Source organism: Manis javanica, chromosome 4 (genome assembly GCF_040802235.1).
Source record: "Manis javanica isolate MJ-LG chromosome 4, MJ_LKY, whole genome shotgun sequence".
Lineage (NCBI taxonomy): Eukaryota > Metazoa > Chordata > Mammalia > Pholidota > Manidae > Manis > Manis javanica.
In genome coordinates, this window is record NC_133159.1 from 20,836,297 (window position 1) to 20,864,000 (window position 27,704).

The 27,704-nt window shown below is 47.3% G+C and overlaps 1 protein-coding gene and 1 long non-coding RNA gene across 5 annotated transcripts; one reads left to right on the top strand and one right to left on the bottom strand.

Moving 5' to 3' along the window:
• On the top strand, window positions 1–27,412 carry SMPDL3B (sphingomyelin phosphodiesterase acid like 3B). Of its 3 annotated transcripts, XM_073233477.1 has the most exons (9): window positions 12–235; window positions 15,212–15,425; window positions 18,015–18,116; window positions 18,230–18,327; window positions 21,592–21,735; window positions 22,710–22,882; window positions 24,032–24,212; window positions 24,293–24,426; window positions 26,893–27,412. In XM_073233477.1, exons 5-9 carry the CDS (start codon window positions 21,612–21,614, stop codon window positions 27,256–27,258), a joined length of 978 nt encoding a protein of 325 aa, XP_073089578.1. In that variant the 5' UTR covers window positions 12–235; window positions 15,212–15,425; window positions 18,015–18,116; window positions 18,230–18,327; window positions 21,592–21,611; the 3' UTR covers window positions 27,259–27,412. The 3 variants fall into 3 exon arrangements, with proteins under 3 accessions (XP_036873670.2, XP_073089578.1, XP_073089577.1); XM_037017775.2 differs by lacking the exon at window positions 18,015–18,116 and having other exon boundaries at window positions 1–235; XM_073233476.1 differs by having other exon boundaries at window positions 21,592–22,882.
• LOC108390384 (uncharacterized) lies at window positions 20,051–27,479 on the bottom strand. 2 transcript variants are annotated; one of them, XR_005061239.2, is made up of 4 exons: window positions 27,340–27,479; window positions 24,353–24,442; window positions 24,119–24,285; window positions 20,051–20,480 (listed from the first exon to the last, which is right to left on the bottom strand). It is a non-coding gene; the product is annotated as an uncharacterized lncRNA (long non-coding RNA). The 2 variants fall into 2 exon arrangements; XR_001851482.3 differs by lacking the exon at window positions 20,051–20,480 and adding an exon at window positions 20,956–21,401.
• Window positions 27,480–27,704: the final 225 nt, after the last annotated feature.

Below are 27,704 nucleotides of genomic sequence, written 5' to 3' on the forward strand. Positions count from 1 at the left end.
AACCCTGCTCACACCCTGCTGGGCAAAGGAGGAAAAGCCAGAGGAGGCTGGGCCTTGGATTACAGCATAACTGGTCAGGAAGTTCTCTCTGCGGCCACACACCTAGTTATTGTTGTGCTATGTGAACAACAGCGCTGACGGAATCCCGTGGCTCCCATGAGACGGACCTCTAAGATGGAGCTGCTCCCACTGCTGGTTTTCCTGGCCCCCTGGGGAGTCGCTGTGGCTGAACTAGGTAGGTACTGGGAAGGCCTGTCATGTCTTTGTTTTGTACTCTGAACTCAGGATCCAGGACTACTGGAAGCTGCTTACAGAAGCTGGAAGTGCTGCTAAAATTAGCAAGGCAGGAAGCTAGGGCTGGCAGGCCAGGGGAGAGAGTGGGTGTGGTGGGGTGCTGGTTGAGCCTAAAGATTTTAAGTGGAGGTGACAGATGGCCTGGGGAGGGACACTGACTTTTCTAAGAGGTGTGGGCACATAGGAGCCAGCCAGTTGGTAGAAGTAGCAGGTAGCAGGCAGATTCATGAATACATTCGACAAGTATTGGTTGAGGGCCTTCTATGTACCATGCCCAAATCTCAGAACCAGAGATCCAGTAGAAAAGAATAGAAGTCAAGTCCCAGTTCTAATGAAGCATTCGTTTGTCTGGGAACAAAGAGACCAAAAGACACAGGAACAAGTAAATAATAATATTCTAGGAGATAACAAGGCTCATGGAGAATAAGAAAACAAAATAAGGAGGACACAGTTAGGGAAGGGGATTCTTGTCGGGTGGCTGAGAAAGGTTGTAGATTAAAGTGACATTTGAGTGGAGACCTGAAGCAGTGAGGAAGCTTAAGTCCTCAGAGTGAAATGGGACATCATCAGAGGGTTTTAGGCAGAGTTGTTGATGCTGGGGTTCTTTATTTTTATTTATTTATTATTTTTTAATTTTGGTATCATTAATGTACAATTACATGAGCAACATTATGATTACTAGATTCCCCCCATTATCAAGTCCCCACCACATACTACATTATAGTCACTGTCCATCAGTGTAGTAAGATGCTATAGAGTCACTACTTGTCTTCTCTGTGTTGTACTGTTGAGATAGGAACTGTGGATGTAGTCGGAGTAGGGTGAGGGCCTCCGGAAAAAAGCAAGACAGGATATTTACAGTCAAAGCAATGTAGCATTGTAAAGTCCCTATTGAAACTCTGTGTTCAGCATTATGCAAAGTCAAGGTCACACTAGTTCTCTAGGGTAAGGATACTAGACTAGGAATATAGACATCTTCAGTGAGATCACTTAAAGCTCAAAAGGCCAGGAGCAACTTCACCTGGAATGTTTGAGTGTTCCGCAAGGGCATCTCAGCATAACCCGTTACTTCACTGTAAACTAAACAGCTCTAGCAAACAGACAACAACCCAGCCCACCTTGAGGGCAGGGCAGGTGGTACAAGTCCACACCCTCAGCCCTCAATTCCCCAAAATCTTCAACTGCCTATAAATCCCCAAGACAATGCACCACCCTGGGCTCTCTTGTCCCCTCCAGGCATGAGACAGGAGCTCTTTCCTCTCACTTCATTTCTAAATAAAAGCCTCTGTCCTGGCTCTCCTATGTTGGGTGTTTGCTAAGTTCAATCTTTGACTCCGCAAACAAGAACCAAGGCATCACTGCCCTCCCCATGCACCCCCCCACATTATGTGTGCTAATCGTAAGGTCCCCTTTTCCCCCTACCCCTCCCGTCCTCCCCAGTCCCTTTCCCTTTGGTAACTGTTAGTCCATTCTTGGGTTCTGTGAGTCTGCCACTGTTTTGTTCCTTCAGTTTTTGCTTTGTTCTTATGCTCCACAGATGAGTGAAATCATTTGATACTTGTCTTTCTCTGCCTAGCTTATTTCACTTAGCATAATACCCTCTAGCTCCATCCATGCTGTCACAAATAGCAGGATTTCTTCATTATGGCTGAATAGTATTCCATTGTGTATATGTACCACATCTTCTTTATCCATTCATCTACTGATGGACACAGGTTGCTTCCATTTCTTGGCTATTGTAAAGAGTGCTGCGATAAACATAGGGGTGCATATGTCTTTTTCAAACTGGGCTCCTGCATTCTTAGAGTGAATTCCTAGGAGTAGAGTTCCTGAGTCAAATGGTATTTCTATTTTTAGTTATTTGAGGAGCCTCCATATTTCTTTCCACAATGGTTGAACTAATTTACATTCCCACCAGCAGTGTATTAGGGTTCCCCTTGCTCCACATTCTCATCAGCATTTCTTGTTGTTGTCTTTTGGATGGTGGCCATTCTAACTGGTGTAGGTGATATCTCATTGTGGTTTTAATTTGCATTTCATTGATGATTAGTTATGTGGAGCATCTTTTCATGTGTCTGTTGGCCATCTGAATTTCTTCTTTGGAGAAGTGTCTGTTCAGATCCTCTGCCCAGTTTTTAATTGGATAATTTGCTCTTTGTTTGTTGAGGTGTGTGAGCTCTTTATATATTTTGGATGTCAACCCTTTATCAGGTATGTCATTTATGAATATATTCTTTCATACTGTAGGATGTCTTTTTGTTCTATTGATGGTGTCCTTTGATGTACAGAAGCTTTTTAGCTTGATATAGTCCCACTTGTTCATTTTTGCTTTTGTTTCCCTTGCCGTGGAGATATGTTCATGAAGAAGTTGCTCATGTTTATGTCCAAGAGATTTTTGACAATGTTTTTTTCTAAGAATTTTATGGTTTCATGACTTACATTCAAGTCTTTGATCCATTTTGAATTTACTTTTGTGTATGGGGTTAGACAATGATCCAGTTTCATTCTCTTACATGTAGCTGTCCAGTTTTGCCAACACTAGCTGTTGAAGAGCCTGTCATTTCCCCATTGTATGTCCATGGCTCCTTTATCATATATTAATTGACCATATATGTTTGGGTTAATATCTGGAGTCTCTAATCTGTTCCACTGGTCTGTGGGTCTGTTCTTGTGCCAGTACCAAATTGTCTTGATTACTGTGACTTTGTAGTAGAGCTTGAAGTTGGGAAGTGAGATTGCCCTGCTTTATTCTTCCTTCTCAGGATTGCTTTGGCTATTCGGGGTCTTTCGTGGTTCCATATGAATTTTAAAACTATTTGATCCAGTTCGTTGAAGAATGTTGTAGGTATTTTTATAGGGATTGCATTGAATCTGTAGATTGCTTTAGGCAGGATGGCCATTTTGACAATATTAATTCTTCCTACTCAAGAGCATGGGGTGAATTTTCATTTGTTAGTGTCCTTGTTAATTTCTCTTAAGAGTGTCTTGTAGTTTTCAGGGTACAGGTCTTTTACTTCCTTGGTTAGGTTTATTCCTAGGCATTTTATTCTTTTTGATGCAATTGTGAATGGAATTGTTTTCCTGATTTCTCTTTCTGCTAGTTCTTCGTTAGTGTATAGGAATGCAACAGATTTCTATTTATTAATTTTGTATCCTGCAACTTTGCTGAATTCTGATATTAGTTCTAGTAGTTTTGGAGTGGAGTCCTTAGGGTTTTTTATGTACAATATCATGTCATCTGCAAATAGTGACAGTTTGACTTCTTCTTTATCTATCTGGATGCCTTGTATTTTTGTTTTGTCTGATTGCCGTGGCTAGGATCTCCAGTACTATGTTAAATAACAGTGGGGAGAGTGGGCATCCTTGTCTTGTTCCCGATCTTAGAGGAAAAGCTTTAAGCTTCTCACTGTTAAGTATGATGTTGGCTGTGGGTTTATCATATATGGCCTTTTTTATGTTGAGGTACTTGCCCTCTATACCCATTTTGTTGAGAGTTTTTATCATGAATGGATGTTGAATTTTGTCAAGTGCTTTTTCAGCATCTATGAAGATGATCATGTGGTTTCTGTCCTTTTTATTGATGTGGTAGATGATGTTGATAGGTTTTTGAATGTTGTACCATCCTTGCATCTCTGAGATGAATCCCACTTGATCATGATGGATGATCTTTTTGATGTATTTTTGAATTCGGTCTGCTAATATTTTGTTGAGTATTTTTGCATCTATGTTAATCAGGGATATTGGTCTGTAATTTTCTTTGTTTGTGGTTCTTTGCCTGGTTTTGGTATTAGAGTGCTGTTGGCTTCATAGAATGAGTTTGGAAGTATTCCGTCCTTTTCTATTTTTTTGGAAAACTTTAAGGAGAATGGGTATTATGTCTCCTCTAAATGTCTGATAAAATACAGCGGTGAATCCATCTGGCCTGAGGGTTTTGTTCTTGGGTAGTTTTTTGATTACTGATTTAATTTTATTGCTGGTAATTGGTCAGTTTAGATTTTCTGTTTCTTCCTTGGTCAGTCTTGGAAGGTTATATTTTTCTAGGAAGTTGACCATTTCTTCTAGGTATCCAGATTGTTAGCATAAAGATTTTCATAGTATTCTCTAATAATTCTTTGTATTTCTATGGTGTCTGTTGTGATTTTTCCATTCTCATTTCTGATTCTGTTGATGTGTGTAGATGCTCTTTTTCTTTTAGTAAGTCTGGCTAGGGGCTTATCTATTTTATTTATTTTCTCAAAGAACCAGTTCTTGGTTTCATTGATTTTTTCTATTGTTTTATTGTTCTCAATTTTATTTATTTCTTCTCTGATCTTTATTATATCCCTCCTTCTGCTGACTTTGGGCCTTATTTGTTCTTCTTTTTCCAATTTCAATAACTGTGAATTTAGACTAATCATTTGGGATTGCTCTTCCTTCTTTAAATAGGCCTGGATCGCTATATACTTTCCTCTTAGAACTGCCTTCACTGTGTCCCACAGAAGTTGGGGCATTGTGCTTTTGTTGTCATTTGTCTCCATATATTGCTTGATCTCTGTTTTAATTTGGTCATTGATCCATTGATTATTCAGGAGCATGTTGTTAAGCCTCCATGTGTTTGTGAGCCTTTTTGTTTTCTTTGTACAATTTATTTCTAGTTTTATACCTTTGCAATCTGAGAAGTTGGTTGGTAGAATTCCAATCTTTTTTAATTTACTAAGGCTCTTTTTGTGGCCTAGTATGTGGTCTATTCTGGAAAATGTTCCATATGCACTTAAGAAGAATGTGTATCCTGCTGCTTTTGGGTGTAGAGTTCTGTAGATGTCTGTTAGGTCCATCTGTTCTAGTGTGTTGTTCAGTGCCTCTATGTCCTTACTTATTTTTTGTCTGGTTGATCTGTCCTTTGGAGTGAGTGGTGTGTTGAAGTCTCCTAAAATGAATACATTGCATTCTATTTCCCCCTTTAATTCTGTTAGTATTTGTTTCACATATGTAGGTGATCCTCTGTTGGGTGCATAGATGTTTATAATGATTATATCCTCTTGTTGGACTGACCCCTTTATCATTATGTAATGTCCTTCTTTGTCTCTTGTTACTTTCTTCATTTTGAAGTGTATTTTGTTTGATACAAGTACTACAACATCTGCTTTTTTCTCCCTGTTGTTTGTATGAAATATCTTTTTCCACCCCTTCACTTTTAGTCTGTGTATGTCTTTGTGTTTGAAGTGAGTCTCTTGTAAGCAGCATATAGATGGGTCTTGCTTTTTTATCCATTCTATTATTGTGTGTCTTTTGATTGGTGCATTCAGTCCATTTACATTTAGGGTGGTTATTGATATATATGTACTTATTGCCACTGCAGGCTTTGGATTCGTGGTTAACAAAGGTTCAAGGGTAGCTTCTTTACTATCTAACAGTAAAACTTTAACTCACTTATTATGCTATTATAAACACAGTCTGATGATTCTTTATTTCTCTCCCTTCTTATTCTTCCTCCTCCACTCTTTATATGTTAGGTGTTTTATTCTGTACTCTTTTGTGTTTCCCTTGACTGCTTTTGTGGGTAGCTGACTTTATTTTTTGCCTTTAGTTAGTATTTGGTTGGTCTGCTTTCTTTGCTGTGATTTTATTTTCTCTGGTGACATCTATTTAGCCTTAGGAATACTTCCATTTAGAGCAGTCCCTTTAAAATTCCCTGTAGAGGTAGTTTGGGAGAATCAAATTCTCTCAACTTTTGCTTATCTGGAATTGTTTAATCCCTTCTTCAAATTTAAATGATAACCTTGCCGGGTAGAGTATTCTTGGTTCAAGGTCCTTCTGTTTCATTGCATTGAATGTATCATGCCATTATCTTCTCTTTAATACCCTGTTCTTGTCTTTGATCTTTGCCATTTTAAATATTATATGTCCTGGTGTTGTCCTCCTTGGGTCCCTAGTGTTGGGAGATCTGTGGGCTTCCATGGTCTGAGAGAGTGTTTCCTAGCCCAGCTTGGGGAAGTTTTCAGCAATTATTTCTTCAAAGACACTTTCTATCCCCTTTTCTTTCTCTTCTTCTTCTGGTACCCCTATTATGTGAATATTGTTCCATTTGGATTGGTCACACAGTTCTTTTAATATTTTTTCATTTCTGGAGATCCTTTTATCTCCCTCTGCCTCAGCTTCTCTGTATTCTTGTTCTCTGATTTATATTCCATTAACAGTCTCATGCACCTCATCCAGTCTGCTCTTCAGTCCTCCCATTCATTGTTTCATTTCTGTTATCTCTGTCTGGACTTCATCCCTTAGCTCTTGCATGTTTCTCTGCAGGTCCATCAGCAGGGTTATGACTTTTATTTTTAATTCTTTTTCAGTAAGATTGGTTATATCTATCTCACCAGGCCCTCTCTCTGGTGCTGTTTGGGTGACTTTGGACTGGGCCAGGTTATTCTGCCTTTTCATGGTGATAGAAGTGATCGCTGGCAAGTGGCGCATGTGTCAGCTGGGAGAACAAAGTCCCTTCCTGCTTGCTGGTCGTCTTGCCCTTCTCCGTTGCCTGTGCCAGTTACCCTCACACAGGGAGCAGTCTCTGGGTTAATTCCCTTTGTTGCTGTGTGCAGGGTAGCCCTCAGGATAGCATAGGGCACTACTGGGGGTCACAAGCATGTGGCATGTGTTCTCCTGAGAGAATGGTGCCCCTTTGTGCCTTCTGGACTTTGCACCAGCTTATTCTGTGTGTGCTGGGCAGCTGTGCACAGGGGGCAGCTTCTGGGTCTGGCCTGGTTAGCTCTGCACTGGGAGAAGACTATGTGTTTGCTGTAGGCAAGGCTGCTCCCTGGCTGGTCTGCAGCAGTGGTGGGTCAGCGAGTTTGCTTGCAGTGCTGGTGTGGGGGAATGAATGGCAGGCTGCCTATCACCATGAGGGGCTTCAGAACTGCATTGCCACCCAGGGAGTTAGGGCACCTGAAGTTCCTTAAGATCTCCTGCCTCCTGGGCTGAGTGTGCCAGAATGATTTTGTCCACCTATTAAACCCTTGTCCCTTTAAGACTTTTAAAGTGCCCACTTTTCTTTTGTCCCAGGGGAGCCATCTGTGGGGACCCACTCTCTGTCTTGGATTTTACTTTTCCATTTCTCTAATATCCAGTACACCATGCAATGTGTGTCTGTGCTCCCAGTGCAGATTACTAGGGCTGGGTATTTAGCAGTCCTGTGCTCCCACTCCCTCCCCACTCTGATTCTTTTCCTCCCGCTGGTGAGCTGGGGTTGGGGGATTGCTTGGGTCCTGCCGTGTCATGGCTTTGTATCTTACCCTTTTCGTGAGATGCTGAGTTCTTGCAGATGTAGAGTAGCCTGGCTGTTGTACTGTATCTTCTGGTCTCTCATTTAGGAATAATTGTATTTGATGTATTTTCAAAATATATATGGTTTTGGGAGGAGATTTCTGCCGCCCTACTCATGCCGCCCTCTTGAGCACCTCTTCAATGGTGGGGTTCTTGTTCATAGAGTCAAAGAATGAACTTTGCCAACACTCAAGGTAGGAGAGCAAGGCAGAGGATTTTATTTAGAGATAAAGCGAGAGGACAGATCTCCTGTCTCATGACAGGAAGGGACAAGAGAGTCCCAGGGCATGTGTTGTCTAGGGGATTTATAGGCTGTTTTTTGAGAGACAAAGGGCTAGGGATGTACACCTGCTAAGTGCTCCCAAAATGTTTATTTTTGAAGAGACATTATTAAGTTTCTTATTAGTCTTCCGGTTTACTTACAAGAAATTTATTGCTCTGATTTCCTCCCAGGATAGCAGCTTCCTGGTCTGGGAGCATATCATTCAAGACTGCCTTCTTTGCTCCTAAGGTGGGCTGAGTTATTGTCTGTTAAAGAGTGTGTTAAGAAACTTACTTTTTAACTAATTGGGTTTTAAAATGCTGTTCAAAATTTTCAAGATAGAATCCTTCCTGTTTTTACTACATTGTTTTGGGCTTGTGTGCTACATTGCCCAGGTTGCAAATCATTTGTTTAGGGCTGGAGGAAGAAAAGCAGCACTTGGGTAAAGTCAGAAATACAAGTTGGGCCCCCCCATCAGGCCAAAGCATACCCCACGATGGATTACCTTGCTTTGTTTTTTCTGGAGGCCCTCACCCTACTCTGTCTAAGCCCACAGTCCCTGTCTCACTGTGACACAATGTGACTTGCATAAGTTGAAAGGGATCCTTGGCCACTACACTGAGGAGAGGCTCATAGGGTAAAGATAGGGTGACCAGCTTGTCTCCATTTACCTGAGACTTTCCCAGTTGTAGCACTTCAAGTTCAGGTCCCCTGGGCAGACTGGGATAGTTGGTCACCCTCGTACAGGAGAAGCAGCCAAACCATTGAGGAGAACACTGCCAACACCCAGAGAGAGAGGATGGGACGGCAGGAGTGGGCAGGTGGCAGATGGTCTGATATCGGACAAGACTTGCTAATAGATGGTGGCTATGAGGGAAGAAGGACTCTAGGGTGACTGCAGGTTTTTAGTCTGAGCAACTGAAAGGACAGAGCTGTCATTTGTTGAGATGGGAGGAGGAGACGGCAGTTTGATTTGGGATCTAGTTTGAGATGCCTGTTAGATTTCTTGGCTGTTGGAGAGGAGTCAGTGGGAGGGCTGGACCGATAGTTTGCCTTAGAGTTCTAGATTGCCCTTTTTTGGAGTCCTTTGAATTGAACCTTAAGATGGTCACACCCTTTCTGTAGCTGCAGAAACTGAGGGGTTTCTGTGGTTGGTTGCTTGCCCTGGGCAGCTGTTCTCCAGGCCTGGAGTCTGAAGTGCCTGTAAGATGCCTCTGGTCGGTCCATATCCTTAGACACGACCCAGGAGCAGCTGGGAGCTCTGGCAAAGCCCTCTGCTGGTGTGGCCGGGCATCTCAGAGGCCACTAAGGAGGAGGAGCACGGGCTCTTTGCCTGGATAGGATTGGATCCCAGAGCTGTGACTTAAAGGTGGAAATATGTCTGGGCCAAGCCCTGAGAGGAGGGTATCCTTCCCTGTGAGGGCAGCCCAGAGGCAGATACTCAGACCCCCTCTGGGGTCTCAGAGCACTGGGTCCTGCCAGTCTGCCCAGGGGATGCGAACGACCGATGGGCTCTCCCACGCCCTCGCTCTTGCACTTTTAAATATGCTTTCTTAGAAATCCAATGCCATTGGGCACCCCTCGGCCCAGAGTCTTAATGCCTAAAAAGCCTCTCCCCTCCCTCCTCATGCACTAAGGTGTTCATTGCTGCGTTGTTTACCATAATGGCAATATTGTTCACCAGCTAGGATGAGATAGCTGAATAGATTAGGGTAAAACCACCTGGTGGAAAAGTTTCACGACAATACAGCAAAACTGAAAACTGTTTAAGTCACATTTATCAAGTACATATTATGTGCCAGGCACGGCTGCAATGTTTTTAGAACACCTTGACGACAGCCTGGTGAAGTAAGGACTGTCAAGGAAACTGAGCTTTAGAGAAGCTAAGTAAGTGACCCAAGGTTATGCATCTAGTAAGTGTCAGTCTGAACTTGAACCCAGGCTGTACAACTTCCTTCAGTTTATAAAATATTACGTAAAAACAAAGGATCACTAAGGAAAGTAGCCAAGAAGAACTAACATTTATTTATTGAGCACTTAAGATGGGCCAGGCTTACGCTAGGTGCTTGACATCTGCTGTCCTTTTAAAACCCATTTGACAAATAAAAAGATCCTCATTTGTTTTATAGTCCCTATAAAGCAGGTACTATTACCGTTATACCCATTTATCAGATAAGGAAAAGCAGTCTCAGAAAATGAGTGCCTGCAGAGGGGATATAACTCTTGTCCCAGATCCCACAGCTGGGAAGTGGCAGGACAAATGTGTACTCAGCCTTCTTATACATGATGCTCTTCAATGGGTCCTCTTGGGATGGTGGGCTTTATAGGCACTCTTTTTTTCTCTTTTCTCCAAATTTTCTGGAATGTCTACATCTATAATTTTAAAGCAAGTTAACTTTAAAAAGGATTCCACAGCACCTGTAAGTTTTTTCAGAATCCGAGTCTCTTCCCGAAGTGTGAGAACTTTGAATAGTCAGTCGAATAGCAATCATCTCTGCTTTGCATGCAGCATGTGGTTTCTACCTCCACCTTCATTAGCCAAGAGCCTGGGTGGGCACCACCTTTTGGCTCATCTCCTGCGCAGACCCGAGCAACACTGAGTGACCCTTCAGCTTCTGACTGCGGGGAAGTGGACGAGTTCTTTCAGTGTGGTGTCCCTCACGAATGCTAAGCCCACCTGGAGCTGCTGTGGGGAGGGCCAGTCCATGTAGTTAACATCGTAAATGTTGGTTTTAATAAGTGAAGTGTTTGTGTTTGGGAGGGCCTTAGTTTGCAGAGGAGCAATTACTCTTGAAGTGTTTGGGGTTATTGCTTAGTGCCTAAAGCAAAGGACTGAGACAGGGACCAAGCTCGTTTTGCGGTGTGTTATACAGGGTAACAGAAAAGTCCTGGAAGCATGGAGCATTAGAATGGGAAGTGCCTTCAGATGACCTTATGCAACACCCTCATCTTGCACTTGAGGAAAACAGAGGCTCCAGAGAAGAAAAGCTGGGGACCGAGGGGCTGAGTGTTCCAGGGAATCAGCCCTCAGGCTGCTTTGTATCCACACATCATCCTTTTGCTACGGGCATCACTCCTTTTTTACATATGAGAAAACCGAGGCTAAGATGAGGAATCTCTTATTCATTTCCTGTGTGGAGGAGACAAGAGCCAAACCAAGATTTCCCTGATTCCCAGTTTCCGGCAGCCATTTCAAAAACAACCTGCTGCCTTAAGTCTGAAAGCCTTGGTCCTGTCTTCTAATATCTTTGTGACCCTGAGCTTTGATTTCACTGTTTATAAAATAGAATAGCAGAAGAGAAATTAAATGATAGTTAAATGAGATCCCATTGTAACATACTCACGGGACCAGTTTTTTATATCCAAGTTCCAATTGCATGCTAGTGACAGAGTAAAGTGCTCTGTGATCATGATATGAATCACAGATCTGCCAGTAACTAGTTCAGTTTCTTCATCTGTAAAATGGGTACAATAATAGAATATTTCATCATTCTGTCAGGAGGTAGAGTGGTTGGCACAGAATCTGGCACTCAGTAGGTTGTAAAAATATGGCAGGTGCCTTCCTGCTTTCTTTTTCTTGTCTCCCACTATAAGCAAACTCACCTTTTGGCCAGTGCAGGAACTTCATAGGCTTTAGGAATGATTTTTGTGAGTCTCTTTCACCCCATCATAACCCATAGCAAAAGGATCTGACATTATATATGATTTCTAACAAAAATGTAATAAAACATGACTTTTGAAATGAATTATTGATATTGATGGCAGAGTTTTTGTCCTGAACTTTGGAGCCCATGCAGTTTTTTTGGGTCTCAGACATTTCCATGGGCCTCACAAATCTATGAGGCCCTGGGCTCTGTCTTGTCCCCAGTGGACAAGGGGGCCTGGTGACCCTGTTGGTGAAGGAGGAGGAGGGCCAGGAGACTGCTTTGCCTGCCCAGGGAGCAGAGCTGAGCTCTCCAAATTAAAACCAGCAGGTGCACTGTGCTCACCAGCCCTCAGCCAAGGAGGGCCATCTAGGAGGACACAGGATCTGCCCTTACACTGTTGTGCTTCAAATGTTCTGGCCTGGATCTGCACCCTACTTGCAGGCGACAGCAGCTGGGGAGGCGCTAAGGAAGGACACAGCCACTCCCACCTCATCCCATCTGCCTCCATGGGTGAATGTGCCTCCAGGACCACATTCAGAGTAACTGCAGCTTTGCCATGTGCTCACACATTGCATTTTAACCCTCACACCTCACAGAGACTGTATGAGGCAGGGGTGCTGCTGTCCCCATTTTACAGATGAAACGGACACAAAGGTGCTCCTGTTCACACAGCTAGCGGGTGGTGGAATTGGAATTCCCTCAGCTACTCACTGTACTTGATACCAAATTGATTCATATTCTCAATAATTAATCATAATGGCAGCTAAGATGGGTAAGTTTCTTCTTAAAACTCAAAGAATACATGAATACTTTCTTACTGTAGAAGACTCAAGAAGTATGAATGATTTTAACGAGATCCCCAGGTGAGTCCTCTGCACAGTAAAGTTTGAGAAGCTCTGGTCTAAAGGTCAAGCGCTCGGGTGCCACAGCCTCCCAGCCCCCTCCTGGTCCCAGGGGTAATTGCCAGGGACAGGAATGTATGGAGAGTCTTCTCTACAAGTCCTCTCTCCTTCAGTATCTTAGTAGATGTTTACAGAGAATCAGGTCAGATGTCAAACACCCTCATGCTCAGCAAGGCCAGCTGGCTTGCCCAGTCCTCAGCCAATACCTGGAAGAGCCTGGAATAGAAACCAAATAACCTGCCTCCCTGCCCAGGGTCCTTCTGCCCACCCCTTCTGTGTGATGTGATAATTAGATCTTAATTCCTCAGAGTCTGTGACTAATTCCATAGCCACCTGTGACTCCCATTCTTTTATGGGCAACATATGTATATTGTAACATACACATGTAAAAAGCTCCACCTTCAGGCGGCTGAGTCAACACTGTGTCTCAGCTTTGAAGTCAGAGAGATCTGGTTTGAGCCTCAGTTTCCTCATCTGTGAAATGGGCATAAGAATCCCACCTTGCAGAATGGCTGCAAGGATGAGATGAGATAAGCATACAAAGGGCACCAGGCTAACATTCTCGGAGTGCTTTCCAGTCTGATCCCCCCCTTGCAGCTCATTCCTTGAATATATTTGGGCATCTTCCACATGCCAGCACTGCTCTGTGTGCTGCGGACACAGAGGAAGGATGAGCCTCCTGTTCTCATGGAACTGACACTGTAGACAGGGAAGATGGATGATGAGCAAGCCCACAAGATGATTTCATATGTGAGAGTGCTGAAGAAAAAAGAGCTGGGGGAGGTGATAGCTAGTGACCACATGGGACGGGGAAGTGAACTGGAGACAAGGTAGTCAGGGAAGGCTTCTCTGAGGAGGTGATCTTTGGGCTGAAGCCTGAATGAGGAGGAGAAAGCAGCTGTGATGACCTGAGGAAGACTGGGGAAGGAGCCAGGAAACAGGCCCTGAGAGGAGAATGGGTGGGATGGACTGGGCCAAGGGCAGATGGGTTCTCTGTGACCTGCCTCCATTACAAGGAGACTGGGGCCCAAGGAAGTGGAGCCGCCTGCCTGGACCTCTGGCTCTCTATGCCATTCTTTCCACCACCCAGGCTTTTCCGGGAGTCAGGCCTTTGGGAACACATGCACACACATGCGCACACAGAGGTCACTAGGAAGTGCAAGGGAGGCTGGAAGGAGTTTCTGTTCTACACACCGACTAGCCCAGAGCCTGTAGGAAGAGATGAGAACCAACAGCTGATGCTTGAGTCCTGTCCGCAGACAAGGAGTTTCTGAAGTGGGGAAATGCCCACTGAGTAACATCAAAGGGGCAGAGCTACTGGGTGTTTCTGGTGAGCTGAGAAAGGGCCTGCTTGAGGCAGGGGAGGGGTCTCCGCTCCTGCCTTCAGAGGAAGCAAGTGGTTCACAAGCCAGAAAGAAGGGCAAAGGGCCTTATTGCATCTAACCTGGCTGGCCCGGTCTTGGAAGTGGGCATGACCCCTCCACAGCCTCAGTGCAGGGCCTTGGGGAAGCCCAGCAACTCTGCCCATTTCCTGGTTGACACAGGACAGTTAATTTCTTTTCTGGGCTTAGGATTTTGCCCCTGTAGGAGGAATTTCACATTTATTAGGGATCACAATTTGTGTGAAAAGTTTAAATTCTTACCATTATAAACAAAGAATCTCGGTTCGGGTAAAAAACAAACAAACAAAACTTAGGCATAGGCATAGACTGTCTCCAAAAAGACATATCTAAAATAAAACATAGGCATAGACTGTCTCCAAAAAGACATATCTAAAATAAAAAGGCACTGGTTTTACCCCCTTAGCAATCACGTCTTCCTGGGAGATGATCAGGAGCCACAGGACCCCCACCACTCACCATGTGATCTCAGGCATGTTGACCCCTGAACCTTAGTTTCCTTATCTGCAAAATGGGGATAATGAGCAATACCTCCAGGGCTGTGGTGAGGATGACTCCAGTGACCACGGGAGGGATGGTTTCCTTAATCAGTCATTTGTACCTTCATGTGAACGTGTTGTGGAAAATCGGGAGAGGTGGGCAAAAGCTCAGAAGCATCTGGGAGGAAAAGCCAACAGGTGAGGATCAGAGGCCAGACTTTACCTTCCAGCGGGCACTAGAGCCGCACTGAATGTTCTGTGGTTACCCAACTCTGAAGGCAGCAGAATCCGGGACTCCCAGGCCCAGGCCCAGTGTCCTGGGGGTTGGTGGGGGCTGGCTGTCGGCTCTGAGTGACACAGGAAATGGAGGAGGAAGTGACAGCAATGATAAGGGTGAGGAAATCCCAGGCCTCACCCTGGTCTTAGCCAGAAACAGGGTTTAGGGCAGAAGACAAACCTACTCCATTTGCCTTCAGTAAGCATCACTGAAGCTACTTATACGAGGCCCTGTGCTGGATACAGATGACAAATCCACTCCGTGTGGCCTGTTTCTTTGGGTTCCCTTCTCTGTACTGTACCAAGAGAATTGTGGTATGTCAGCCTCCCTTGATTTGGAGCTGGGACCGGGTTTCCAGCAAACAGGACCACGTCCAGCTTCTCGAGCTGCCACCCTGCATCCAGAATCATTAGGACTGTAGGAAAAGGTCTTTTCAAAGACCCCGGATCAGGAGGAGAGCCAGGCCTGTTTCAGCTCCGCCCAGTGCTTCACTGGGCAAAGCCAGACTTGTGCCCTTTTTCAATGAGCCCTGGCTTCAGACCAAACTTCCCTTCACCTCTGCAACCTCCCTCTGGGGGCCCACGGTTCTCCAGGCTTCCTCCCCAGTCCAGGCTCAGGGAGGGACCAGCACTGAGGAGGCTCTCCTCGCCCTTGCAGGGAAGTTCTGGCACATCTCTGACCTGCACCTTGACCCGGACTACAAGGTATCTGAAGACCCCTTCCAGGTGTGCCCGTCAGCCGGCTCCCGGCCCGTGCCCGGCGCGGGCCCCTGGGGCGACTACCTCTGCGACTCGCCGTGGGTGCTGGTCAACTCCTCCGTCTGGGCCATGAGGGAGATCGAGCCGGAGCCAGACTTCATTCTCTGGACTGGGTGAGAGCGGTCCCGGCAGCTACCCTTGACCGGGCCACGTGACGTGCCACCTGCCGGCTACGCGTGCTGCCTGCCCCGCCCTCTCCCCTAGTCCTCACACCAGCCCTGTTCTAGAAAGGATGAACCCGGGGCGCGAAGGAGTTACACCGCTTGCCCAGGGGACCTGCGCCTGGCTGATCCCAAAGTCTGCGCCCTTGAACCTGCGTGTTTTCTGGCTTCGACCGAGCGTAGCTCCTACTGTGGCTGGGGGCGCGGTCTGGTCTGAGCATGTGGATTTTAAGTTGGGGGATGAACGCTGGAGCCACCCCCACTGGGGTTTAGGGACTCTAAGCCTTAGAGATCCAGATGCACGGAGGGAGGGAGGTGAGGGCTGAAAGGGGTCCGGCACTGGGACTGCTGGTCAGCTGCCCTGGCCCTGCAGGGTTCTCACTGCTCTGCATGGGGGTAGCTTGAGGGGTGATTCTGGCTGAGCCACAGCCGCTCCGCTTCTGCTTCCCGGCCAAGGACGCTGCTGTAAGTCTCCAGCTGTCCCCAGCACTTGCTGTCCGGGTCACTCGAGGCCCGCCCATCACTGCCCCCCTCGGTGGGTCAGCCTGCCTGGTGCTCAGCCCAGGTAGACACTGAGGAGCTGAGATAATGGGGGCCCGGACAGTCTTCAGGGAGCTCGAGGTCTGCGTGTTTGCAACGCGGACAAGCCCACTCACTGGCCCTTATATCCCAGTGAGGAGAGGGTCACTGGGGGGATGTGGGTGTTTCACAGGGCCCCTCACGCCACCTGGGAGGACTTCCTGCGGGAAGAGGTGAGGAAGGCTGGCGGGAGCTCTGACTCCCTGCTCTTTCACCCCAGTGGACACTTCTCTAAGGCAGGATCAGACCCTCGATGCCCCCAGCTGCCCCTCAGTGCGGCATGGGAGTGACTAGGAATGACCCTCTATGGGCCCGTGGTCGTTAGGGGGAGGGGTGAGGCCGGACGCTCAGGAAGCGGGACAGTGTCTCCGGAGGGGCCTGCGCAACCCCAGCGTCAAGGGCCATGACCCTGGAGTCCTGCTCCGGAGAGGACTGTTGCTTGGGGAACCTCTGAATTCTCCGAGGAGGGGCCCTGGGAGAAACGTGTAACATTTTAAAAGATGTGATTCCTCTGGGAAAGGTGACGGATTTGGGAAATTCATGATCCTTTAACAGAGGGATGATTTTCTCTGGAAATCTCTGGGACCTTGCAGAGGTGTATGGCATTGCATGAGATGACCTTAGGGCCCTTTATAATTCTTCAGTTTCTAAGAAGTTTGACTTCTCTGGGAGAGTTGGGATCCCTTGAGGCATAACTTGTAGAAACGGGGTGTGTTTTCCATCAGAAGAATTAGATCCTCCAAACTAGAAAAAAAAAAAAGGAATTTGGACTCCTGGCCTGTCCCCAGGCAGGACAGGGCTAAAAGGTTATCAGAGGGCATCAGATACAGTAGGATGGAGTGGGTGTAAGCACAGATCTGGAGCCAGGCTGATGTGGTTCAAAGCCTGGTTCCGCCACTTTCTAGTCCCACACACAGAAGCAGCATTCTCCACCTTCCTGTGCCATAGTGTATCTGTCACACAGGACTAGCAATAGAACCTATGTTGTATGGCTATTATGAAGGACAGATTCGTGGATATGGGTACAACATGCAGAAAGTACCTGGCACATGGTAAGTCGGTGTGAGCTGCTAGTAGCATTATCAGTACTATTCAATGAATTAATTTCCTTGGGGTGTTCCTGGGCAGCAGCTGCCTTAGCCTATGGAGACAGGCAGAGTCCTCAGGCTTTAGATTGTTGGGGTTCCTACAGTCCCCAAGCCCTGCCTTCCCTCAATCTCCTTCCCTGCTTCCCCACCTTGCTGCACATTTCTAAGGTGGATCCAGGAATTTAGGTCAGCTGAATGGGGAGCTAAATGGTCCTGGGACTAAAAGGTCCCAGATCTGTATAAAGTAGATCTGAACTCTGTCCTCTGGAGTCACCTCCAAAGTCCTTAGAACCTTCGAGGCTCAGAAGAGCAAGACTCAGAGATGGCGTCACGACCGGAGATCGCTGGGGACTTACAGATGGGACTGGACTCTATAACTCCCCTCTCTAAATAATAATATTAATTACAACTTAGCAGCTACTCTTCTATATTATATCTATCTATCTATCTATCTATCTATCTATCTATCTATCTATCTATCTATCTATCTATCTATCTATCTATCTATCTATCTATCTACCTACCTATATATATAGAGAGCTTTTCCCCCTTATGGAAGTCTTATCTATCTATCTATCTATCTATCTATCTATCTATCTATCTATCTATCTATCTATCAATCATCTATCTATCTATCTATCATCTATCTATCTATCTATCTATCTATCTATCTATCTATCTATCTATCATCTATCTATCTATCTATCTATCTATCTATCTATCTATCTATCTATCTATCTATCTATCTATCTATCTATCTATCTACCTACCTACCTACCTACCTACCTATATATATAGAGAGAGAGCTTTTCCCCCTTATGGAAGTCTCACAAACACTCTCTGAGTAGGTACCATTATTTTCCCTGTTTTCCAGATGAGCTGATGGAGGCTCAGAGACGTTAAACACCCAGCCAGGGACCCACAGCAGGTCAATGGCAGAGCTCTTTCTTATGTGACTCCCAGTGCCTGGTCTGAGGTCAGCAGATATCTGATGCCAGTTCCACAGCCCCTTTTCTCACAGCACAGCTGTCCCATTTACTCGTGCCCCTTCCCAGGTTGCCACCAAACTATCTTGGTGGTGTTTTGCAGTGATGACACACCTCATGTGGCCGATGAGAGGCTGGGAGAGGAGGCTGTGCTGGCAATTGTGGAACGCCTGACCAAGCTCATCAGAGAGGTCTTTCCAGGTGAGAGAGCCTCTGCCATCGGTGTCCCGTGGCATTCCCTGAATCCAGGCAGTGGGGACAACAGCAGTAAGATGTAGGGGAATGACCTTCATCCATTGACAATGGCTCGGGGCTTGGCTAGGTGCCACGCCAGGCACTTCCCAGAGATCATTTCTTACCTTGCAACAGCATGTCCAGGAATGTGTGCGCTCACTGGCCTGTGGGTACACACAGAATCCTATTAATGGAAATGCCTGACACTTCCCTGCCTTCTGTCCTTGTTACTCAGCCCCTTCTCAAGGCGTCTGTAGTTAGGTACAGGCTTCATCCCTGGGTAAGTCTCACATGGAGACTTGCACACAGCCCTCGTGTCCTGCAATGGCTCTGGAGTTACCATCCACAGGCATCAAACCATCCCGGCTGCTGGGGCCTCTGGGATGTGCTGATTTCAAGCCAAGGTGCTATCTCTGGGAAGGCAGGCAGGGGACTGTGTGCGTGGCAGCAGCCTCACAGGGCATGACCAGGGGAACGGGGTTTGCATGTTCCCGCAGGGGCCCTTGAAAATGTTTTTCAGCAGGCTGAGCCACACACAAGGTCCTGGGGGCTGAAGCAGGCTGCCAGCTGTGCCCCTGTGAGAGCAGCCCCGAGCCCCCACCTCCCACCTCCTCTGGGTTTTGGTATAGCTGCTTTCTCTTGAGGTCTTAAGTCATGGGTCCCCAGGACCCACGTATGGAATAATGATAATGAAAATGAATAACTGCAGCATCAATAACCACGTGTCTACGTATCTGAGCACTAAGCGTCAGGTACCCACCCCTCTGAGACTATTCTGTGCCTCTGCTCATTCACTGTCATGATAATCCAGAGAGAAGTGCTATTATTATCTCAACTTTACTGATGAGAAATGTGAGCCTTGGGGTCAAGAAAGTTGGTCAAGGTCATGTGGCAAGGTGGGGTGCAAATCCTGGTTTCTGCATGCTTTTATCCACCACTCACACTGCTATGCCAGGAGGCGGTCTGAGCAGCTGTCATCATCCCACATCTGTCCTCAAGGCAACGTCTTGTCCCTTCTGCCACCCCCTGCAATCAGTTTATGCAAAGACTTGCCTGGATGTATAGATAAGGAACCTACAGTTCAGACCTGGTCAGCTGGTACAGAGAGATCAAACTCAGATCCAGCTTTGAGCTCTTGTTCCTCTGCTCCACCTAGGGCTTCTATAATGAATAAGAGCATGGTTTATTAACTATGATTTTACAGATAAATATTAGAAGATTTTCTAGTTTATAACACACTTGCACATTTATTGAATTTCCTAATACCCAAGATGCCATTGACTGGAAGATGAGTTACTGTTTGATGTATTGCTAAGAAAAAAATGATGGTAACGAAAGTAGGACAGCGCCTTCTCTTGGCCTCCATGTAAGTCACACTCAACGTGTAGAGATGTTAAAATGAGAATGAAGTTGGGAGAGATGAAATGAGGCATTATCTTATTTGAGATTTACACCAAAGCATGTTGGAGAGGAGGAAGGGTCTGAACCTTGAGATCTTGGGTTCCACATCATGTGGAACCTGCCACAGGCCACCTGTGTTCCCCGTTAGAGTTGCTGTGAACACCAGCCCCTCCTCTCTAGCAAGGCTGAGTGGTGAATGCAACATGTGCAGGGCAATCAGTTCCAGGTCCCAATTCAGGCGCTGCCACAGTCTAGCTGGGCAAGACCCTGGAGACTCAGTTTTCTTCCAGTGAAAATGAGAATAATGCCCAGAGAGCTGTTGTGAGGACTAAATAAGGTGATCCATTTGCTCATTTAGGCACCAAATAGTTACTGAGTTTCAGCTGTGGATGAGGCATCATTCCAGGGGTAGGGAACTTGGCCATGGACAAGCTGCCAAGTGGTGCCCTCATGCAGCTTACGCTTGTAAGGAGCTTGGAACAGTGCCTGGCACATAGAAGCAGCGCAAAACAGGAGAGATTCTTTCCCTTCTTGTCTGTTCTTGGGATTCAGGGATGTGTGTTTTTTCTTAAAGGGGTTCTTAATGGCTGCCAGCATTTATGTTAGAGAGGTGAGTTTTTTCAGGGAGTTGCAGTGATGACTTCCAGCTTTGTGAACAGCTGCTGATGGGGATTCTATGCCTCCTCTTCAGTGGGGCTCTCAGCCTTGCCGGATGGAAGCTACGCAGGGCAAAGGATTTGTTAGAAATGTATTCCTAAGTGGGAACTGGAGGCTCCCGCCTCCCTCATTGGTTCAGGGTCCCTCCCTGGAGTAAGCCAAGTATTCATATAAGGGCAAGACCCTGCCTGGAGCTCAGAGGAGTTTTTGTTAATAGTCAAATATTTATTGAGCAACTATTACGTGCCAGACACAGATGTAAAAATAAAATCAAGAATGAGGCTGCTCACAGGAAGGAAATGAGTCTGAGGGGCTCCCCTCCTCCTCCTGGGTTCATTCGCAGCTCACTTCCACAGGGAGGCCACCCCAGCCCCTGACTGCCACAACCACGCCCTGCTATCCATGCCCATAACTAGGCTCTTCCCTTTTTAAAAAAATTTTTTTAAATTTTGGTATCACTGATCTACAATTACATGAGGAACATTATGTTTACTAGGCTTCCCCCTTCACCAACTCCCCCCCACAAACCCCATGACAGTCACTGTCCATGAGCATAGCAGGATACTGTAGAGTCACTACTTGTCTTTTCTGTGTTGCATATAGGCTCTTCCCTTTTTGTGTTGGCCTTCGCATGTTGCATTACTCAATGCCTGTTACCCTGCTACACTGCAAGGCCCCTGGGCTGGGGTTGGGTACCCGGCTCCCAGGTCTACATGTTGGCACCAACAAGGTGCTCCATAAATATTTGAATCCCGAATGAACAAACTCCTGAGGCCTCCCAGGGTGAAGGAAACTCCTTCCCTTGCTCGGGAACAGCAAGTGGATCAGGAAATAGTCAGATGGATCTGGAGTTGATGGCTGATGATGGATCTGAAGATTATTTAGATCTTCTAGCTTCCTCCTCCCCCTCATCTGGTGCTTCCTTTCTGGTGACGAAACTTTCTGCTGGGAATGGGGTTAGGGACTGCGTCTCCTTCTGAGGTCTGAAAAAAGTTCAGTCAGATTCTATCAAATGTGGTTTTCCACTTATCTCTGTATTTTCCTTATCTATATTTCCTCATCTATGCTATGGCTCTTCCCCATTATCTCTGATGACCAGTGGTGACTGAAAAATGACTAACTCCACCAAGCTCTATTGCATAAAATTGTTTATATTTCTCATTTTTGTCCCAGAAACTAAAGTCTATGCTGCTATGGGAAATCATGACTTTCACCCAAAAAACCAGTTTCCAGCAGGGAGCAACAATATCTACAATCAGGTAGCAGAACTGTGGAGACCCTGGCTCAATAACGAATCCATGGCTCTCTTCAAAGAAGGTACTAACACCATTGCTACTCTAAGCACTTACCATAAGCCAAAGCCTGACCTGATTTCATTTTTGCAAACACCCCATTAAACAGGTACCAATTTTATCCCCATTTTACAGATAGGAGACTGAGGCCTGAAGACACCAAGCCAAGGCCACCAAGTTTAGAAGCAGACTTGAGAGCAGAACCCAGGGCTGACTCGAGTGCCCATGCTCTTAACCCACAGCACTAGTGAGGATCATGAGGGCCTATTTCCTGAGCATTTAGTATGTGCTTAGCATATTATGAGACACCTTGCAAAAACCCTAGGAAGGGGCTGAACCTTCAGTTCAAGCAGGGTTTCTCAATCTTGACACTGTGGACATCTGGGGCCAGGCAATTCTTTGTTGTGGGGGCTGTTCTATGCATTCTCGAATGTTCAGCAACAAACACCCTTGACCTCTACCCACTAGGTGCCAGAAACACTCCCAGTTGCCATAATCAAAAATGTCTCCAGACATTGCCAAATGTTCCCTGGGGGATAAAATCACTTGGCTGAGAACCACTGATCCAGGGACACAGCCAGCCCAAGGTGACTCTGATCTACTCTCTTCCCTTCCCTCAGTTCCCTGCTGTCAGGGCTCCTCATAGGCCATACCCAACCAGGAGCCCATGGCCCATTTAGTCCTGGGACAGACAGGTGAGTAGAGAAGGACTGACAGTGGATCTGGAGAAGCAAACACACCTCATTGTTATTCTCATTATGCAGAGGAGGAAACTGAGGCACAGAGAGGTTAGGTAACTTTCCCAAGGTACACAGCTATAAGTGAAAGGACTTGATACCTAGGAGCCTGGTCCAGAGCCTTTGGTCTTACCCATGACACCCCTCCTATGGGAAAGATGGGAAGGAAGGATGGAAGGGAATGAGAAGTGGCAGAGTGAAGTGAGGGGGACAGAGGTTTGTCTGGTCAGAGGCCAGATTCTCCCTGGCCATGATGTTCCAGGTGCCTTCTATTCTGAGAAGTTGCCAGGGCTGAGTGGGGCTGGGCGAATTGTGGTCCTCAACACCAATCTGTACTATAGCAACAATGAGCGGACGGCCAGCATGACTGACCCCAGCCAGCAGTTTCAGTGGCTGGAAGATGTGTTGACCAACGCATCCCGAGCCGGGGAAATGGTAAGGCTCCTGCCTCCACCTCCTTCCTTTCTGCGCCACTTCCTGAACAAGTCTTCACATCAGCATAACCTCACCCACTTACTCAAGATGCCCACATCACAGAGGGTCCTTCATCAGCCTGGAGCCTGGAGCCAGGAGGGGGCTTCTTCCATCCTTACAACAGCCTGTGAGGCGGGGACCCCGGGGCCCATTGCAGATGTGAGGCTCCTGAGGGGCACTGACAATTTCAAGTCACATGATAGGTGGTGGAGCTGAGACTAGAACCCTGGTCTCCACACGACAAGTCCAGTGCTCTTCCAGCTGCCATCACATACCAGAGCTGCAGCCCACACTGTGTACTAGACCCCAAGCACATGCTCTGCCCCTGAGGGGTGTCCATCTAGTCTGTGGGCTGGCTGCTCCCTGAGGATTGGCCTTGTTATCTCATTTGCCTGAGTCCCTGCACCGATTGGCACATCCCAGCAAAATCTCACGGTTGGGTGTTCTGAGCACTCACTATGCATCAGGTACACTGCTAAGTGCTGTATATGGATTATCTCACTGAACTCTCAAAACTCCACCAATGACGCTATTCCGGATGAGGAAACGGAAGCTCAGGGAGGCAATAAACAACTGGCATCCAAGATGCAGTTTGACTCCAAAGCACATGCTCTTAACTGCCCTCCCCGGAGCCCCCTCATTCTACCTCTTGCAAAAAAGCCCAGGTATTATTAACTGAGTGACTCAAGCAATGTAAAATGTGAACACACATTACCACAGAGCATTTCTACACAAATGTGCAGGGAAGGTTTAGTTCTGGTGCCCAAGTTCTCCAAGAGGAGACTAGTCTCTAAAGGATCAGGAAGGTTTCACAAAGAACTTTGGGCTAGGTTTTGAACTATGGGTAGGATTTATAGATGTGAAAATGAGAGGGGCATCCAGGTGGCAGCTATAGCATGGGAAAGGCACAGAGACAGGAGACACAAGGTGCATTCATTGCTGGGCCCCGAGACTGCCGGAACCTGCCTGGGAGAGGGAGGGGGGAGGACTTCAGGGAAGAGGCACATTTGAGCCTGCCTGCTTGCCTTTGGGGAGGTGGACAGGTTCTGAGAGGTGGAAGTGAGGGGTTGGGAGGGCATCTCTGAGTGCCCCCCAACCCATTCCTCACAGGTGTACATTATTGGCCACGTGCCCCCGGGGTTCTTTGAGAAGAAGCAGAACAAAGCATGGTTCCGGGAGGGTTTCAACGAGGAGTACCTGAAGGTGGTCCAGAGGCACTACCGGGTCATTGCAGGGCAGTTCTTCGGGCACCACCACACTGACAGCTTTCGGATGTTCTATGATGATGCAGGTACTCACTCTGGAGGGCAGCTGCCAGTCCACCTCCCCCTTCTCGCCAGCCTCTCTGTTTCACTGTCTCTCTCCTGAAAGGTGCCCCCATCAGTGTCATGTTCCTTACACCTGGAGTCACCCCATGGAAAACCACATTACCTGGAGTGGTCAACGGGGCCAACAATCCAGGCATCCGGGTGTTCGAATATGACCGATCCACACTGAGACTGCAGGTCAGGAGCCCTGGGTCTGCGGGTGCGGGAGGAGGAGGGTGGGGAGGAGCCGGAATGTATCACCCCCAACCCTGACTTTCCCAGTGAATCCATCCTTTGCTGACAGCTGAGCCTCAGGAAGGTCAAGTCACTTCCATCCTTTTAGAGTTCAGGTTCAGAACCCTGGCACTACCTCCAAATCCTGCCACCAAGCCAGGTCAGTTCTTCCCCGATTCTCCCTTAGTTCTGATCACAGGCTCCTACCGTGTCCCCCTGCCCTGTGCTAGCTCATCTGCTACACACCACAGACAGGATTACTCTTTCTAAAGCATTTCTTGTATTTCTCCTACTCAAAAACCTTCAATGGTTTCCCAGTGTCCCCCGAATAAGTTAGATCTCTTTGGCCTGGTATTCAAAGCCTCCCATAATATGGCCTCAAGCTCACTGCCCTCCTCAACCCTCCACCAACTAGGCCCCAGGCTAAGCAGGCCCCTAACTCATTAAGCAATCCCTCATCTCCTGGGATGTGCTTGCATTTGTTGGAATGACAAAGAAATATTATTTCTTAATTCATTCAACAAAATGTACTAAGTATATGCTATGCGCCATGCCCTGTGCTAAGCTCAGCAGACACATATGTAACAAAAAGTCACTGCCCTCCGGGAGGTGACATTCTCATAGGAGACACACAGTAAATAAGTAAGTATGGCATAGCAAAGAGTGGTAAGGAGAAAAGAAAACAGAGAAGGCAGGTGATGACAGTTACAGGTGTGTATGTGCTGTTAGGTTTGGCAAGGAAGTGTCATGGATAGGGTGGCATTTGGGTTCTGAGTAAACTGAGGAAGCAAGCCATGTGAGCATCTCAGGAAGGGCAAGGAAAGAGCAAGTCAAAGGCCCTGGGGTAGGAATGTGCTTGGTGGGTTAGGGGAAGAGCAAGGAGGTCAGAGTGGCCTCAGTGGAAGGCACAAGAGGGGAGTGGGATGGACGAGGTCAGATCGTATAAGCCATGATTAGGACTCTGGATTTGGAGGGTTTGGGGCAGGATTAAATATTCTGACTTTTAATTTTACAAAGTCACCATGTTTGCTGAGCAGAAAACAGGCTGTATGGGCAGAAATGTGGATCAGTTAGGAGGTGATGACCATATAACCACTGAGATGTGATGGTACATAGGCCAGGGTGGTAGCAGTGGGCTGGCAAGAAGTTTCAGATCCTGGATGTATCTGAAGGCAGAGAAGACAGGATTTGCTGGTGGAGTGGAGAGATGTGAGAGAAAGGGAGGAGTCAAGGAGGACTCCAGGCTTTGGCCTGAGTGCCTGGAAGGATGAAGTTGCTGTTTACTAAAACGGGGTCAGTGCGGGAGGAGCAGGTGTTGAGGGAAAGAGCAGAAGTCTATTTTGGGACATGTTAACTAAATATCTAAATGGGATGTGGGTGAAAATGCAGAGGAAGGAGGCTGTTGGGCATTCAAGTTGGAGTTCCAGGAAGAGGTAGGTATAGAGATTTAGTCTGACTGTTGAGAAAGGACATTTTAAAACCAAGGATTGGACAACATAACCAACCCTTGATCCAGAGTAAATGGAGATGGAGAAGAGGTCTGAGGATTTTTAAGTGTGGCCTGTTGTCTACATAGGCATCCAGAGGCCTTAGCAAGAGGAATCACAGGCTGTGACGTGCCCCACCCACCACCGCAGCCCTCCTCCATAACATGCCCTCCATCCTGCTCAGGAAGGGAGTCAGACAGAGCTGCGTTTGAATCCTGGCTCCTCCACTTACAAGCTCTTTGACCTCTCTGGGCCTCCAGTTGCTTCATCTGTAAAATGAGAGTAATAGTACCTCACTGGGTTTGGGAGATTAAATGGAAAAATGTAATAAGCCTAGCAGGAATTTGCCACTCATACTTGGCCGCTCCTCTTACCACCTTCTAGTGACCTGAAGCAGGTCCACAAATTTAAGTGGAAAGGGTTGAACTTAAATCCTTCCAGATTCTAGTCCTGAAAACGCACTTGAGTCCTAGAATGTATCCCCAGCCCCAAACCAATCACGATTCTATAACCTCTCTCTGACAGGCACCCCATCCCACTTCTTTTAAGTTGCTTTTATGCACTCATTCTGTAAATATGTATTGAGCATCTTCTGTGTACCCCCGGGAGCTTGCTGGGACAGAAAATGCTAATGGAGTAAATAAACAACCTGGGTCCCAATCCCACCTCTGCCACAGAACACCTATAGGACCCTGGGCAAATGAATTAATCTCTTTAGGACTCAATTTCCTCATCTGTGAAATAGGGGTAATGAGCACAGTCCCTTCACAGAGTCAATCAGAGGATGTCTTGCCAAGCATACCGGCTAAGCAGTAAATGCCTAACAACTAACAGCGGTCATTATTACTGGCTATGAAAAATCTGGGGGCAAATGCAAGGTGCAGGATTGGGGATGGAAGCATATAGCTGCTCACAGCTAGCCCACCTCGCACCTTCTCTCCAGGACATGGTGACCTACTTCATGAATCTGAGCCAGGCCAACGCGCAGGGGACGCCAATCTGGCAGCTTGAGTACCGGGTGACCGAGGCCTACGGGGTGCCCGACGCAGGCGCCCGCTCCATGCACGCGGCACTTGGCCGCATCGCCAGCGACCAGGACGTGCTGCAGCGCTACTACGTCTACAACTCGGTCAGCCAAGACTTGCAGGCCTGCGGCGAGGCTTGCCGCGCCAAGCACGTGTGCGCGCTGCGCGAGGTGGCCTTCGACGCGTACGCCGCCTGCCTGCGCGCCCCCGGCGTCGCGCCCGCGCCCCGGCTTGCGCTCCTGCTCACGGCGCTGCTGGGCCTGCGCGCGCTGCTCCAGCAGTGATCGCGGACGCTGCCCGCCAGCTGGGCTCGTCTTTCCCCTCGGGAAAGGGGCAGCAACATCTTCCCCGGACCCCCAGCATACCTGTTTTCCACGATTGGCCCCGGTCCGCAGAGAGCGACCTGGGATGGGACAACCGGAGCAGGAAATGAAGCACGGAGACCCCGCCACAAGCACATTTCATTCATGTTTCATGTTTTAACCAAAGAACAGTGCTCATCGTCTATTTTGTGTGTTCTTTTACTCGGCAAATAAAGTTTACTGCCCTTGCACAGTTATTGGACGTCCTCCTCTTCCCCCATTCGGATAATCGGAATGAAACGAGCTGCGGAAGCTGCGCCTTGTTGATCCTGCGCCCTCGGTCTCTGCTGGCACACGCCCGAATTCGAGGCACACTTGATTAGCGAAGTCCCGCCGTCGGTGAGGGATTGCAGCTGGAGCCGCAGCGC